At 40.5% G+C, this 16519-nt stretch overlaps 1 protein-coding gene across 2 annotated transcripts in view; it reads right to left on the bottom strand.

The window, feature by feature from the left end:
- Nucleotides 1–16519, bottom strand: part of SULT4A1 (sulfotransferase family 4A member 1) — a 47813-nt gene that overhangs the window by 7303 nt on the left and 23991 nt on the right. For both annotated transcript variants that reach the window (XR_002102818.1, XM_019544332.1), the window contains exons 2-6: nucleotides 9721–9851; nucleotides 7866–7946; nucleotides 7640–7766; nucleotides 2354–2448; nucleotides 1546–1684 (exon numbers count right to left, since the gene is read on the bottom strand). Coding sequence is in view for 1 of the 2 variants with exons in the window: in XM_019544332.1 (XP_019399877.1) it covers nucleotides 1546–1684; nucleotides 2354–2448; nucleotides 7640–7766; nucleotides 7866–7946; nucleotides 9721–9851 (573 nt within the window). In the remaining variant the exon portion in view is untranslated. The remainder of the gene's footprint in view (nucleotides 1–1545; nucleotides 1685–2353; nucleotides 2449–7639; nucleotides 7767–7865; nucleotides 7947–9720; nucleotides 9852–16519) is intronic.

The following is a 16519-nucleotide window of genomic DNA, read 5'->3' as shown; positions in this document are numbered from 1 at the left end:
CTAGGCTTTGTCTACTGATGATTACCATTCACTCGCATTCACTCAACAGATTTTATTACTTTACAATTTCAATGCAAATTTAACAATGGTCCAGGGTGTAACTTCATTCTACAGGCAGTACATTTGTTAAGAGTTTAAAAGTATAAAATACAAAATACAAAATGCTATGGTAAAGACAAGACAGATGAAATATGAAAATGCAGTGAGAAATATATAAAAATGCAATGTGAGTTAGTGAGGATTGAAGGTTACTGGGGACAGTAGGTGAGTTAGGTTAGCACAGGATATATTTACAGTCTTTGCAGTGGATATTTTAGTTCTTTTGTTTTCTTTAGTGACACTGAGCTTAATTAATATGTACATGTAGTTTCTAGGTTTCTCTTGCAAAAAGCCACTTCAGCTTTCTGGCTTGCTCTGAGCCTTGCCACACCCATGCAATGAGTGTGCTACATCTCTGTCAATACTTAGAAAAAAAGAAATGGACAAAATTGGTGGGTGCAGGCAAGAAGGGGCTTGTTATATCCATGTCCAGAAGGGAAATGTACAAAGGGGGCTTTCTACTACCTGATAATAACAAAAAATGGATAGTCATTCAGAGTCATTCAGAGTGGACTGCCTGGTAGCCTAGCCCTATTCAAGCAAAGTGTATTTTAATATAGTCAAATGTAAGGGCATATATTTAATAAAGAATTTAGTCCATAACTACAGAATGAGCATCTCACATCAGTGACTCTGAAAAGAACCGGGATGTCATAATGTACAAATAAAGTCAACAGGAGCTTCTATTGTGATGCTATGGCAAAAAAGGGCTAAAAATTCATTGAATATACAATGAGAATAATAGGTAGAAGCAGAGAAGTGGTTTTACTTCTGTATGTGGCATGGTGAGCCTGATAATTGAAATCTGCATCCAGCCCTTGTACCCAAGTTTTAAAAAGGATGTGGAAATCTTGGAGAGGATCAGCAATAACACCAGTGTGTTAAATGTAAAGTCAGATACATTCACAATGACAATGAGGCATACATTTTTAACAGTGTGGGTAGGTAACCATGGGAACTAACCATGGAATTGGTGAATTCTCCATCTCTTGGGGTCTTCTAATAAAGACTGACTGTCTAGAAGGCACGCTTTGCTCAATCACAAGTTATGGGGCTCGATACTCAGATAACGCTGTAGGATTCTACAGCCTTCAGTAACCAAAATAGATTTGATGATCTAATGATCTCCTCTGTCCTTAAAATGGACTCCTCTAGATTTCATTTCCCTGTTACACAAAGGTTGGTTAAGCAAACATCACTATGTAAGGAGGGTCAACCCTCTTAAAGTTAAGCCTACTTCCATCAATGAATTCTTTATCGCGCTAATGGTAATTTTACCCACACAGTTTACATTCCAATGTTTTAGGTTTATTTTGTCTATTTTTATTTTGTCTAGTTTGTCTATTTTATAGTCTATTTTTATTCTGACACTTCGTCAGCATGTTCTGGAAGATATTAAGTGTTGTGAGTTCCACCTTAAAAAGGTACTCTGTGTATTGCACATACCTCTGCCAACAGGGAGGGCTTCTGCATTACAACACTGATCAATGAGTTGGTGACAATGTTCCACCGTGGACTCCAGCTGGGCTTTGTCGTAAGAAACTCCCAAGAACCTCACCAGCTGCTCAACCATTGTTGCTAAGTCCTATAAGAGAATGTTTAAAACCCATTACAAAAGTTAGAAGTTGCCAAGATTAAAAGTACAAATGCAAATGAATTTGTTGAACTAAGTTGCTAGGTTTTTGGTTGTAGCTGTGTTGGTCTAAGGACATAGGCAGGCAAGGTTCTTTGGGAAGATATGATAGCTTTTATTAGACCAACTGAGTAGCTGGAAAAAAGTTCTTAGCAAGCTTTCAGGTGCAGTCACCCTTTGTCAGGCATGGGGACTCTCTGCTGGTCTGAGACTCCAAGGAATGAGAGAAGCTAAAAGTGTAGAGGGATGTCACAGTTTCACAGTTCAATGTGATCTTGTAGATCAGCAGTAATAGCATCAAGGACTAATGAGGCTCCCCATTTTGGAGAACCTTACTGAGCTGTATGGACAGGATTTCCATAGTTATACTGGGATTATCAGGAAGCACCAGGTTATTATAATGTTTGCTGTTCTGGCTGGCATCCCTAAAGAGGCAGAATTAAGACTGGGGTTGTTTAATGTGAGAGGCTGAAACTTATTTTGTAAGTGACTCATTAAATTTTGTTTGTTAGTTTTTTTAATTCTGTTTTATGTACCTTTATCATACAATTTTCTAATTCCCTAAATTATAATCACTATCTATACCAGATAACAGAAAATTCCTTATAATATCTGACTTGCCTTATGCATATCTTCATATTTGAGGAAAAGAACATTGGAATCCATGTGGTGTTCCCAGAATTCTTGCACATGTTCAAACCATGAACCATATCCTACTGCAGAGACAAAGGTTATTATGACTGACACAAAGAATGTGAGCAATTCTACTGTGAATATCTTTTGGAAAGAAACACATAAGGAAAACAAGCATTTTATACTTCCAAGAAAAATTTGGCTTACTTGCTTTGGTAACTTTTCCATTACTAACAAGGTTTTTAAGTGAAAAATACTGCAGTCTGCACCATTGCGAACGTGCAGCACATGCACAGAAAGTATATTTAGACCTAAGGCATGTTGTTATGGTGAGGTGGTTAATGTAAAAGGATGCCATGCTGCATAATAATAATAATTTTGAGCTCAATACTGATTCAGTCTGTATAAGGTGAAGGGAAAGCAGCAGCAAATTGTGCATGCAAATTCCCAGTCACCATGCATATCACTGATTGGTTATGAAAGATATCTGGAGAATAGCATGCTAAAAACAGTCAAAGGGAAAGTATCCTGACAGGAGACTTGGGGCAGGGGAGGAATTGGTGGTTCCAATCTTGCTTGAATCTTGAGGACATTCCTGCAATGTATTCTGTATTTCTGCTTCCCATTATACTTGACTATACTTTGCAAAGCCCAGATATGGCATGGGTAGAGTAGCATGTAGAGGCTGAAAGCGCATTATCTCCACTGGATATATACCTCTTCTCCACTGTCTCTGCACATGCAGCGCAATACCTATGGCAAATGACCCTTTTTCATACATAGGCAAGCATTGAGGAAGTGACCTTACACATCCAAATATTGTTCTGGAACAACAGTGAAAGTCAAAGGTGAAAATCTATATCCATGGTTAAACATTTCCCCACCCCAAAGAGCACAAGACTACTCTTTCTGTTGATTTTAGATGGTCCAGGAATCCTTATGCTCATCCTTAGGAGTGGCAGCACCTTGCCTGAAGCATGACCTCTTACAACTGGTGTAAATCCTGAACAGAAACATTGACTTTGGTCTGTTTACACCAGTGTACAAAAGATCAGACAGTGATCCTTGCTATCTAGATACACTAAGGAAAGAAATACATTTTTCAGCCAAAAGAAAGTCCGTTCCAACACATGAGTAAATGTGTTTAGGTAAACAACCCAGCAAAAAATGCATGCTGAATATCTGAGTTTTTAGTTGTAGCTGTGCTGGTCTAAGGCAGGCAAGGTTCTTTGCTTAGATGCGATATCTTTTATTACACCAACTGATTAGTTGGAAAAAAGTTCTTAGGAAGCTACAGTGGTAATAATAAGGTAAACAGGAGGCTATAAATAAAATGAAAATGGTAGGGAATCACGAAAAAAAAGACAGAGAAGAGGGGGAGGGGAGGGGACCTACTAGATACTAAAGATCTACTGGATTTTTAATTTACTTTTAAAAAATCTCCTTAAATTTTAATCTACTGATTTACTAGATCATCAACCTACTGGATTTACTAGGTCTACGGATTTACTACAGCTACTGGTTTTACTAAATCTAAGGATTTACTAGATCATCAACCTACTGGATACTAAAAATCATGGACTCAATATAGACATGGATTTATGACACGTTACAATCTGCCTGACATCTGATTCACCTAGTACCTGCCTGATCTGACCTCTCACATCTCTCCTTTCTCCCCCACCTTTTCTCCCCTCCCCCTCTTCTCTGTCCTTTTTCTTCCTGATTCCCTACCATTTATGTTTTATTCATAGCCTCTTTTTTACCTTATTACCACTGTAGTATTTTCCCTTTGATCTTTTTGTCCTCTGTTTTTCCCCTCCCTTCCCTGTTTTACCTTTTGTTTTTTTAATTTCTACCCTTTTATATTTTCACTGACATCCTGTCATGTTTTTAGCTTCTCACATTCTTGCTTTCTTGATCTCCAACTATTCCCATTTTCACAGACAGCCTCTTCTCCCCCTTGTAATTTCACAGTTGTCTACCTCTGACCCTTTTCCCCACCTCTTTCCCTCTGCTCTCTTTCCCCTCCCCTCCCCTGCTTTATCTTTTGTCTTGCTTATCTACCTATTTACATTTTCACTGACATCCTACCACAGTTTTAGCTTCTCTCATTCTTTGGAGTCTCAGACCAACAGAGACTACTTATGCCTGAGGAAGGGTGACCGAGCCGGAAAGCTTGCTAAGAACTTCTTTTCCAGCCACTCAGTTGGTGTAATAAAAGTATCACATCTAACAAAAGAACCTTGCCTATGTTGAATATCTGCCATTCATTTATTATTTGTCATTCATCTGTGATCTACCCTAATTTCCTATAAGTGTTAAAATCAAGCAGGAACTGTAAACTTTAGGTGAACATTTTTCCATGATATTTTATAGAAATATATTGTCAGCTAATTGTGGACAATTTATTTTCAACCATTATTTTCCTTGAAGTTCTACAAAGAATGTGTCAAAAACCTGCAAATGTCCCATTTTTGAATTTCATGTTTTGAAGTCACTTTGCATTTAGCAAAATCCTGCACACATTTCCATTTCCACTTTAGCAAGGGGCCCATTTTATGTGAAAATTTGCAAACCATGAGTAATTTCTTCTTTCCACAAAACAGACCCATTTTGAATCTCTAGAATGACATAGGGAAAACTGGAACATTGAGCATGGTCTCATTTGTGATTACTTTTCCCCACCTTCTAAATAGGCAGTTTACATGTAGGCTGTACTTATTTAAACAAAATCCTTTAAACAAAAAATGTTATATGGGACTCCTAAACATGCCAAATACCTAGATATAATGGTGCAGAGCAGAAGTCCATATAAACAGTGCTGACACGGGCTACCATTTTGCTATGTGAGAAATCCCCTCGTGTTTTTTGAAGACAATGCCAAAGAATGATGTTGTTTCCTGATTCTATCCTTTAATGCAACTAACCATGTGCCATTTAACAGTAGAGCCAGAAATGAACAGAATATGTGTAAAGGGGAGCATTAGGAGGGGAGAAGGATGGAAAGAGTGATGTCATGTTTGCTCACTACTTCTTCTTCCAACATGACTCAGGCCAGATAAGCAGGTTTTCTGCTCCTTTCATTCCACTTGTGGGGGGGAAAAACACCAGAGGATTCCTGAGTTAGATTTATTATTTTATAAAAAGCCCCAGTTTTACAGCTATAGAAACACAGAATAGGCTGTAATATTTTACTGAATCTATGATGTCATGATAAGCAATGCAAGATCCACTGAACCCACTATAGACACATGTACATTATATCTGTGAAGCTTCTGCCCACTAAAAAGGAGAAGTCCCCTTTCTCCCATCCCCTCATGAACCCCTTCACCAAACTCTATGCCAGTCTCCATCCTGAGGGTTTGAATAGAGTAAACTGCAATGCAAGTGGAATGGTACTTGAATAGAATAGGGTCTGAATAGAATAAATTGCAAGTGGAATGGCACTTGCAGAAAACAGAAAAATTGTAAATAAGAACCTGTTAATACCCTCCATTCACTCACTCTTAGGAATGTAAACTTGAAGGAACATCTTGGGTCACTGAGTGAAATCCTCTGATCCTGCAGGTACCACACCATGGGCATGTCTAGACGTGCATTAATGTGCCATTGTTACTGTGCATTAAGTTTAGTACCTCTAGTATGCAGTAGTGCCAGTGCACGGTCATTAGCATGGCTTTTGCTGTGACATGCTAATGCACAGTAGAATTAATCTACTACACATTGTCTCATGTAGACACATCCCATATAATGTTTCACAGACTGATCAAACTCCATCTTAATACTAGTTAAGACTTTTTTCTCCTCTGCTATTTCTAATGGAAGGCTAGTATGGAACCTCACTATTTGGATGGTAATAAACCTATTTTCTAACTTCCAGAGAAAATGTATTCATGATCAATTCACATCCAGTGAATTGTGCCAATAATATTCTTCAGGTAAAATAGCTCTTCTCCTTCACTGATATTCACCCTCAGATGTAATTACAGATGACAATGCTGTCCCCTCTTGGGCTTCAGTTTGCTAGACTAAACAAGCCAAACTCTTCTAGTCTTCTGTCATAAGACAGGTTCCCATGACCCTAATCATCTTAGTAGCCCTATCTACACAGGATCCATTCTTTTACCCTGTGGAATCCCACATTAAAATTTGCAAGGTAGCTGCAACCAATACTATCAAGCTGTATAACCTGCTACCTGGGTGCTGTAGGTTATCTCAGTGTCAATGAATGATCACAGAGTCTTTGGTGCATTGTTAGGGGTTCATTCCATGGGATGAACTGTTGGGGCCCATGTTGTGTCTTCTTTACTGGATGAAGAGGAAGAATAAACCTCACAATGGAAAAATTCATAACTTATTCAGAGTTAGACCCTTTCTCTTCCCAGCTTGAGTTATATGTCTTTCTAAGAGTGTTCTTCCAAGAGGCACAATACCCCCAGCTCCTCCAAGACTATGCTGACAATACTCTTCTTCTGTGATTAACTCCACAGCAAGCTAGTCTTGTAAAATACAAATACTACACTGCTGTGGAGTTCTATTCAGCACACATGTAGATGCTGCCACCAGATGTCTGGGATATGGGGTGCTTCAGTGTAGGGCTAGCTGGCAGGCAGCCCCCATGCTGAGGCACACTTCACCCCAGCCAGCTGTGGGGATGGCTGCTTTGCCATCTCCACATACTGCTCTGTGGCTGGCTGGGACTCAGTCTGTATCAGTATGGGGTCTGCCTGCTGGCTAGCCCTGCACTGACATGCTGTGCCCCAGCCAGCCTCCTTGCAGCAGATGGAAGAACCCCGTTGGGGCAGCACTGGACTGTCAGGCTTATCCCCTGGGTCTCCTAACAGCCCAGACTGCTCCGACTGGGCTCCATGTGGTCTGTACAAATAATCAATAAAACCCAGAGTTTATTAGTCTGCATTAGCTGTCATGTAGACATGCCTGTTAGGGGCAAAGCTTTTGTTTTAGGTTTTGCTAACACTTCAGTGCCAACAAACCTAGAGAAACTGTCATAGTAAAACAAACTAGTGGCCAATCTGTTGTAGTTTCTTGTTTCCATCAGCAGCCAAATCCAGATATCTACATGGAGGAATCTGTCACCTGAACCCACCTAGCCCTGGGCAAAAAAACCTGTTTGCAGTGTCCATATAACATGTAAAATATTATCAAGAATACAAATGAATAGCAGTGCAATAGTAAAGTATGGAACACAGAGGTGGCAGGTGGCAATAAATGTTTAATGGCTTGTACTGTACCAAGAGAATAGTTCCTTACACTTGTCATTCATAAACCTTCTACAGAATTCTTGGAATGTTCCTCTGTAGCTCATGGTTCTAAGGGAGCGGTGAAACTGGTAATAGGAAACTACCAGGTCTTTGGGGTTGCGAGCCATGTATATTACCTGTGAAGTGAAAATATTACATCTTATTAAAATGACATTTTTTAAAGCACAGAAGTATCAGATGCTGGTGCAGCTAATCCAATTCTCACTTGTTTTTACCTTGGAATTGCCATTATGGAGATCTGAAGGCAAAAAACGATATGGTAGGTGGCTTTTTATGAGACGAGGAGAGGTGAGCTCCTGAAACAAAATGGAAAGCAAAACCATTTCTCAATGCAGTTAAGCTGTCTGGAGTTATTTCTTAAATTGTCAAACTTAAGGTTCTTTACTGTACTACTTGACACTCAGAAACATGCTGTTCATACTAATGGAGACCTGAACTGTTATATTTGTTTCTGAATGTCAAAATCATAAATATGAATCTTTGTAATAACTGGTAATTTGAAACCACTTACATATGGTTTACCAACTGTTTTTTTAAGATAATTGATGGGATATTCAAAAGCTCTCATGGTTGGTGTAAAACTCTGCTCCCAATATTGTGAGTGTGCATGGAAACAAATAGCTGGAACAGGAGAGCTTTTGACAATACCAACCTGAGCTGCATTACTAAAATTATTTTTTTTTAATTTCACTCATTCATTTTAAAATACATTTAAAAACAAGTCCAGGAAAAGCAGACAATCAAATGACTGTATTGGTGTTTTCTGTCAATATTTTAACTTTTTATACCTGAATATTTGAAACAATAACAATAATTATGCTACTAAATGAATAGCCTGCTGGCAGTTATGCTTGTACGGCTGTATGTAATTCATGTACATAATTCTATGCAATCTAACAGCAAAAAGACTGAATGGTATTATTTATATCTTGGAAGCAGCTAGGACCTCTAGTCATGAACCAGGACCCCACTATTCTGGGTACTATACAAATACAGAACAAAAATACAGTTTCTACCTCAAATAGCTTCCAGTCTGAAGCTGCAACTACACTACATTTCCTACACTGACACACCTTTCTTGGCATTTAGAGAATAATCAGTGTAACAGCAGGAGCATACAGCTCAGCATGGAGCAGCCTCCTCAGCACTTACCCATTCTCGCAAGAGGAATTTACAGTCAACCCTCGCCTCAAGAGAGCTACTGTAGCTACACTACCAAGAACACCCAAGCTAGCAGTTGAGACTAACCCATATTTTAATACTATAAAAGCCTAAGTCTGTCTGTCTGTCTGCCTGTAATGCTTTATTCATGCTCTGATTGGCTGATGGAAATAGCCAATCAGAGTGTTTCAAGCATGGGGGAGCACCACTATGATTCTGAAGCCATGCCAAGGACCAGAAAGGGGATGGGGGAGCCAAGGACAACAGTGCTGGCCTCGGCTCCCCCACCCCGCTGCCTGCAAGAGGCAGAACAGTGGCAGCATAGGGTGTTAGGTGGCAGCACTGTATCCCAGCTCCCTTTCCCCCGCCACCCCCATCATTCTTGACTGGCAATTGGCTACTACATATATATGTACAAAGGTAGCAGCCACAGAAGTGACTGCAGTGTAGATATTCCTTTAGTCATTAGTTTTTATAACTGCCTCTCAAGGAGACAGGAGGTTTCTCAAACAAAATGCTCTGCACTCCAGCTACTGGACAGAGATCACTGCAATAACTTCTTTGTAGAGCCAGCAGGGGGAGAGACAGAACAGAGACGAGGGAGGATCTGCCTGATTTGGGTGTATACCTAAGCAAGTGGGAGAATCAGGAGCTTTCTATTTAGTATATTCCCTAGTCAGAGCATATAGACCACTGAGGAATGTGCCTAAAAACATCATAAAGTACACCACAAAAGAATTAAATTAATTTAAAAACAACTTAATACAATTTGAAATCATTAAAACAAACTGACCAGGCCCAGTGACAAAAAGGCAGAAAAATAACAAGATAGGAGGGAATGATAATAAATATTGAAGGTAAATAAAAACTACCTAACTGCTGGAAAACTTGCAGATAAATAATTTATACCTTGATAATGTCCAGACCAGGCTGAGGGTATTCCAGGACTGGAAGCTGTTCATCTATATTCATTAATCCTATTTCATCTGGATCAGCTCCCTGACTCACTAGATATACCACTTCCTGTAGTAAACCCGTGCCTGTAAAAATAAACCGAACAGGAAAGAACATATTTGTATCACTGTCCTAATTTAAAGAGGGGCATATGAAAAGGAGCCCTATATATACAAATAATGATAATTTATGTCCTTGAGAATCTGCTGCAACCTATTCTCTGTAGAAGCTATGAAGGTATTCTCTACAGATTCATATAACTTCAGTTGTCCTTTCATGTAAAATATATGAATTATTTCTTTACACTTCTTCATATAAATATGATAATCTCATTCCCAGCACTTTTAAGAATTTCACAGCACTTTACAAATTGATTAAAATTTGTAGCCTGAACATTATGTAGATAAATATTATCTCCATTTTAGACACGAAAAATGGAGCCATGCTGTGTTTGTTCAGATTTAGTAAATCTCTCAGTAGCAGTAATATGAACAGAGCTCAAATGAATTAATATCCTGTTCTAAACATAAGGCAACTCTACCATTCTAATATAATAAAAGCCTTAGTCTGTCTGCCTGTAACACTTTATTCGCACTCTGGTTGTCTTGGCTACCAATCACAATGCTGAATGTAACAACCAATCAAAGTGCTCTGCACAGACACACACACACAGATACACACACACACACACACGGCAGAGTACTGCCATGACAGTGGGGGTTGAGGGGCCGGAGCAGGGGCCAAGACCAGGGGTGCTGGCTTTGCCCCCCTCCCCCCACCAGCCCTGCTCCTTGGAGGTGGCAGCACGGGGTGCTGGCAGAGCAGCGTTGGCCCTGAGCCCCCACTCCAGCCTCGCCGCTGCCAGGCCTCAACAAAAGCTGGCAGGAAGGGGAAGGTGGCAGGGAGGAGGGGGGGACAGTCATGTTGCCCCACCACTGCCCTGAGAACAGCTGGGAGGGAGGAAGGGGAGCCAGGGGGGAGGGGTTGCGTATGGCTGGATGCACAGCAGCAGCAGTGCAGGGTGCTGGGTGGCGACTGTGGCCACTGAGTGCAAGCTTTTCCCCCCTCCCCATGCCAGGGGGGCGGTGGTACCAGGGGTTGGAGAGGTGAGGGGCACACATGGGGCCAGAGGCACAGCAGCAAGTGGCGTGGGGCAGTGGGTGACAGTGCTCCATCCCCACTGCCCCCCCCATCATTCTTGATGGGCAATTGAATAGTTGTATGTATATGGATGTCACAATTTAGGAAATCTGCCTATGTACAACTTATGAATTCTAGTTAATTTTATGTCACACATTCTGAATTCTGGTTAATTTTATGTGCACTTAAATTAGTATGTCACTCAATATGTCAACATGTAGTGAGTCTGTCAAAGGCTGGAAAGGACCTACTCATGTATGACCACAGTATCTGTTAGAAATAGAACAACAACTAAGAAAGAAATGTTTAACTCTCATGATTGTGCTTCAGCTGAACATGAATATTCAGAGAAACGTGAATGAACTGGAAAAAGAAGTTATCTGTAGTGAGGGAGTAAATAAAATATTCCACAGAGGTGCTATGTCAGGGGTCTAGAACAAGAAGGCCCTGGCTTTGGTGAGAAGAAATGTTTTGTCTGCATGACCAGTCAAAGTTAAAGGAAGCTGGTTGCAGGATGCAGGGACTCTGTGAATTGGAGGAGAAGCCATGTACAAAAGGAGAATCCAGGATACAGTAGAGGACTCTGACCAAAACACAAAGAACATTCAACAGTGATGAGGAACCCAAGGCAGGAAATTATTTCATTTGTGTATTTATTTGTACATTACATTTCTATGCCATCCTTCCCAAGGTGGCTTGCAATAAAAGACAAAATAGCTTATAAAACCTGGAAAAAATATTAAAATATTAATCTTAAAATAAAACATATAACAAAAACTCCCTAAGCAAGACTCATGTTTTGCCTTACTTGATACTACTGAGAATAACCTCCACGTTTCCATCAAGCAAACCATCAAGCAAATATTCTGTGCTAGCTGCAGCTTCCAAACAGTCTTCAAGGTCAGCTTCATGCAGAGCACATTGAAGTAGTTTAGCCTCAAGGTTACAGAGGCATGGATCATGGTGGCCAGATCCAAATCTGAAAGAAAGGGACTGAGTCTTCTCACTAGATGGGATTGGTGAAAGGCACTTTTTGCTATTGCCACCACATGGAAGATCCAGGTGCAGCAGATGATCCAGAAGCACCCCAAGGCTTCAAACCTGAAGTACAAGGGGTGGCTGAACCTCCTCAATGGTAGGTGTCCCAATCCCCCAGAAAGTATGAGTTCTGTCCACCACCACTACCTCTGTACTCATCTTTAATTGGTTCACCTGCACACATCTAGTTCCCAAACGCAGCCAGGGCTGGGTGAAGACTATGTGGGCCAAGTGTAAAGGTATGAATCTGGATGTCCCTAAAGCTTATGTGACCAGCAATGGCTGCAAAGTTCCAACAAATGGAACCACTCTTTGGTTTTTCTGGCACAGAAATAAAAGCAATGAATCCTCATTTAGGATTTCCCATCCCCAAATAAGAGGGGGAAAATAGTTGCTGCATTTTACAGCCTGCTGGGTAAATGCCTGACCAGTTTGACATCACCACAGCAGTCCTGAGAATGGCTGTGCAAAATAAAGGTAGAAAGCAGGCTAGATTTGCACTTTGTAGATTAACTAAATCAGAGATGCATAAGCTTTTGTAACCAGAGGGCTTACTACACAGCAATATAAATGTTAAGACTGATAACACTTGTTTCATCTGAGGAGTGGAGTGGAGGTTCAGGTGAAGAGCCTTTATGTTATGGTCACCCATGTGAGCCACAGTCTGTGACTATTCTTGTGCTCTATTCACATCAGACCTTCAGAACTATTCAATCTGTACTCTAAAAAGTCCCAACCTGTATTTTTTTATATATGAAAATTAATGTGCACACAGTACTTCAGTTTGTGACAGGCCTTTGTAACTCTGTGAGCACGACCCTTGTTTTCATTTGACATTTATGACAGGAAGCCCCCTGATTCTCTGTAATTTATTTGTGTTTTTTCAGGTTCCACTTGCAAAGAAAGATGCTATCTCAGTCCATAAGAGGAAAATGTATACCTGTCCTGGGATAAATACTAACATCAGCACTTTGTAAACTCATCTCAAGCTCAACTACTCTCTAGGCAAACAAGAAGTCATGTTCACAGTGCCTGTATGAATTAAAGACAGACAGCCTGATCATGTGGAGGAGATACCTCCCATTAGAGTGCTTTTAGGGCAGCAGGCAAGCAGCTGCAAGGGAAAGCAGCTAATAGCAATATAAATCCTGAAGCACCCATGCTGCTATGGGAGATGGAGACCAGTAAGCTAGAGTCAGGCCTCCCTGGCAGTCCTGACTTCTCTTGAACTCTTAGCCATCCACTAAAGGGCCAAGCATTGTGCTTGTACCATGGGGCAGATCAGGAAAACACACTGTCCAATTAACAATGGAGAGTGGAAGAGAAAATCAAAATACCTTTGTTCTCTGCCTGAGCTGTACTATGGGCTCCTGCTTCCCCCATGAGCCCTTAGTAATGCAAGGGCAGTAGCCACAAAGTAGCCACTTAACATGGAAAAATGGGAAAGTGGATCAAGCATAGACGACTCTTTGAAATCTCTGAATTTCAGTGATAACAACACATCCATGGTTGTTAAAAAAACAAAGCACCATTTACATGGCAAACAACTCTGATGTAGTATAAGAGTGATGTGGTCATGATTGTCCTGAAATTATGTGAGAGGCAAAGATTTCTCAGGGTGATATTTTTCTGGACCAACAGTGTAGCTGGAATAGTGTTAAAGAAGTTTTTGAATGCAAGACAATCTTCAACAAATTAATGATTCTGATGACATTCCTGTTCTTGTGTTACAGATGGGGAAAAATGGAGACAGAGAAAATATGTGACCTGGTTCCATACAGCCCTAGAACTCACAACTGTGTGGTCCCTAGACTTATACTGAACCAAGCTGTCTGTCTTTTAGAACCTTATACTAATTTTTGTTTCAATATTCCAGGCCATGGACCTAATTCTCATTTACATTAACACTCATTTACACAGTTTTGGGTGTCCACAGCTTCAATACATGGCAAAACTGGGCCCTCACAATTAAGGAAAAAATAGTGCTGCTATTCTTGTGGTCTTCCACTCCTTTCTTTTTGTCCACTATACCCCTCTCCATGCACACTCTCATATACAACAAAAACACATGTCCATGCTCTCTTTGGTGTATTTTAAACACTGAAAAGCCCATAAAGACTAACACCTCAAAACATTAAAAACAAAAAGCTCCTTCTTTACATTTGTGCTGAATTTAGGTTTAATTTATAATAGTTTAAACAGCTGAACATACACCTTTAACTAATTTCAGTTTAGAAATGACAACTTTACTTGCTGTATATGTAGCTATGCAAATAGAATCATGAAACACAGGGATAAAAGAACAGTAATTTGAAGCAACTTCAGAATAAGAATTGGGGACAAGATTTTCAAAGAAGTCTGGGTTCAGAGAAGGGAGAAGTACCACAGAATAAATCTTTACCATCCAAGTACTGTGCTAAGAGTACCATGATCACCAAAAAGAATGTCACCATAATTTCATAGACTTCAAGGAAGCTTTTGATAGGACGTGGCACAAAGCACTTTGGCACACAACAAAGAAGCATAACATCAGCAGATCCCTGATAAAACTAATAGAGAACTTTATAGCAATGCAAGTAGTGGACAGCTGATCGACAGCAACATCGTTGAATGGTTTGCAACTTCAGTAGGAGTGCGCCAAGGTTGCCTGTTCTCACCATGCCTTTTCAATCTCTTCCTCAAGCAAATCATGTCAGACACCTTAGAGAATTTCACAGGAGCTGTATCAGTTGGAGAGTGGAAGATCAACAATGTGCACTTTGCTGATAACATTGATCTGATACCAGGAACATCTGAAGAGCTACAAGAACCTACAGAAATGATAGACAAAACTGAAAAGAGCTACAGAATGAAAGTAAGTGCTGAGAAAAGCAAAGTGATGACAACCTCCAAGACCACCAACAGCAATGTTGATGTGAAGACCGGCAATTAAAAACTAGAAAGAGCAGCAAGTTTTAAGTATCTGGGAGACACTATCACAGAAGACTTAATATCTGAAAATGACCAGAATAGGCATTGCTACCAGCCAACTAACAAAGCTAGAGAAAATCTGGACAAGCAGCAATATTACACGGAAAGTAAAGCTATATCTGTTGTATGCTGTGATCATCTCTATGATGCTTTATGGCAGGCATGCGTGCTTAATAAGAGGTTAGAGAACAGAATTGAGGCATCTGAAATGCACTGCTTTAGGAGACTGCTGCATGTCTCATACACTGAGCACCAGATCAATGACTCTGTCAAGCAGCAAATCAGTCAAGAAATTGGAACCTACAAACTGTTGCTGAAGGTTGTGCAACAAAGGAAGCTGCAATGGTTTGACCACATCATGAGAAGGCCGGATACCCTTGCCAGCACCATAATGCAGGGAAGGAGAAGAAGAGGTAGACCCTAGAAGAGCTGGAGAACCAATATTAAGCACTGGACAGGGCTTCAACTGACAGAGTGCACAAAGCTAGCCAAACACACTCCAGAGTGGAGGAGGGTTGTTACAGCATCTAAAAAGTGACCCAACGATCACAGCGGCCTTGGGACTGCCCTGCCCTGACCTAGGAGAGTAAGGTGCACAACTCCCATAGACTATTTCTTTTCCATTGCTGTTAATAGTCTGTAGTAAAATTTAGCCAGGTCTAAACGAGGCAGAAACTTTTTAAGAAGTGGGGCACACACCCTTAGCCACAGACAAGCTGCAGCCAGTGAGATTCTGTGGGTGGGAGAAAAGGGACTGAGAGAAATAGGTGCAAAGGAAAATAACACTCCTTTTTGAACTCTTTAGATCTGGGGTCATGCTGTATGTATGCCTAGGTCCCAGTCACAACTCATTGAGTTTTAAGGGTTATTTACTTCTTCCCTTTTACAAGAAATGGAAGGAATAAGGCAGCTAATTGCAAAGCATATGTTACACAACCTCTTTTCCTCATAATATAAATATATACATAGATATTTTTCTCATGCTGTTGCACAAATGTAAATAGTCAGTGACAGAGAGGATTTAGTTGCTGGCCTCCGGGAATGTGACAGCAGATGGTCCTCTTATGAGTATCCACTACATCCATCCTTCCCCCAATCCAGCAGCTGTCTGAAGACCAGCATTACCACCTGAAGGAAAGCTGCTGGCCCTCTCAGCTGCAAGATCATATATTGTAACACACTCATCATACGTTTATTGTTATTTCATTCTTATTAAAATAAAGCTAACTGAGTCAGCCAGCATCTGGGGAACTTTGAGGCACTGTTTTAAAAAAATTCCCAATCTTCAGCATTTTTTAATGTCAACATGCTTTCCAAGCAGGGGAAATGGCAATAAATTATTCCAGTTGTGTATCAGAACATCTAGAAAAAAATTTTGTGGGACAGATTGTGAGATGAGAAAGGGTCCTATCCAGCCAGGATTTAGGGTTTTCTTAGAAACTGGTACATTTCATTCATCTTGGAACATACATTCCCCTCTTGCATAACAACATGTTAAAAAATACCTAATAATTTCATAGATTTCATAGACATTAGGGCTGGAAGGGACCTCGGGAGATCAGCGAGTCCAGCCCCCTGCCCAAAGGGCAGGAAGTCAGCTGGGGTC

This window comes from Crocodylus porosus, unplaced genomic scaffold (genome assembly GCF_001723895.1).
Source record: "Crocodylus porosus isolate Cpor-Errol unplaced genomic scaffold, CroPor_comp1, whole genome shotgun sequence".
NCBI lineage: Eukaryota > Metazoa > Chordata > Crocodylia > Crocodylidae > Crocodylus > Crocodylus porosus.
The sequence above is the reverse complement of the archived record's forward strand: the minus strand, read 5'-3'. Positions and strand labels throughout refer to the sequence as shown.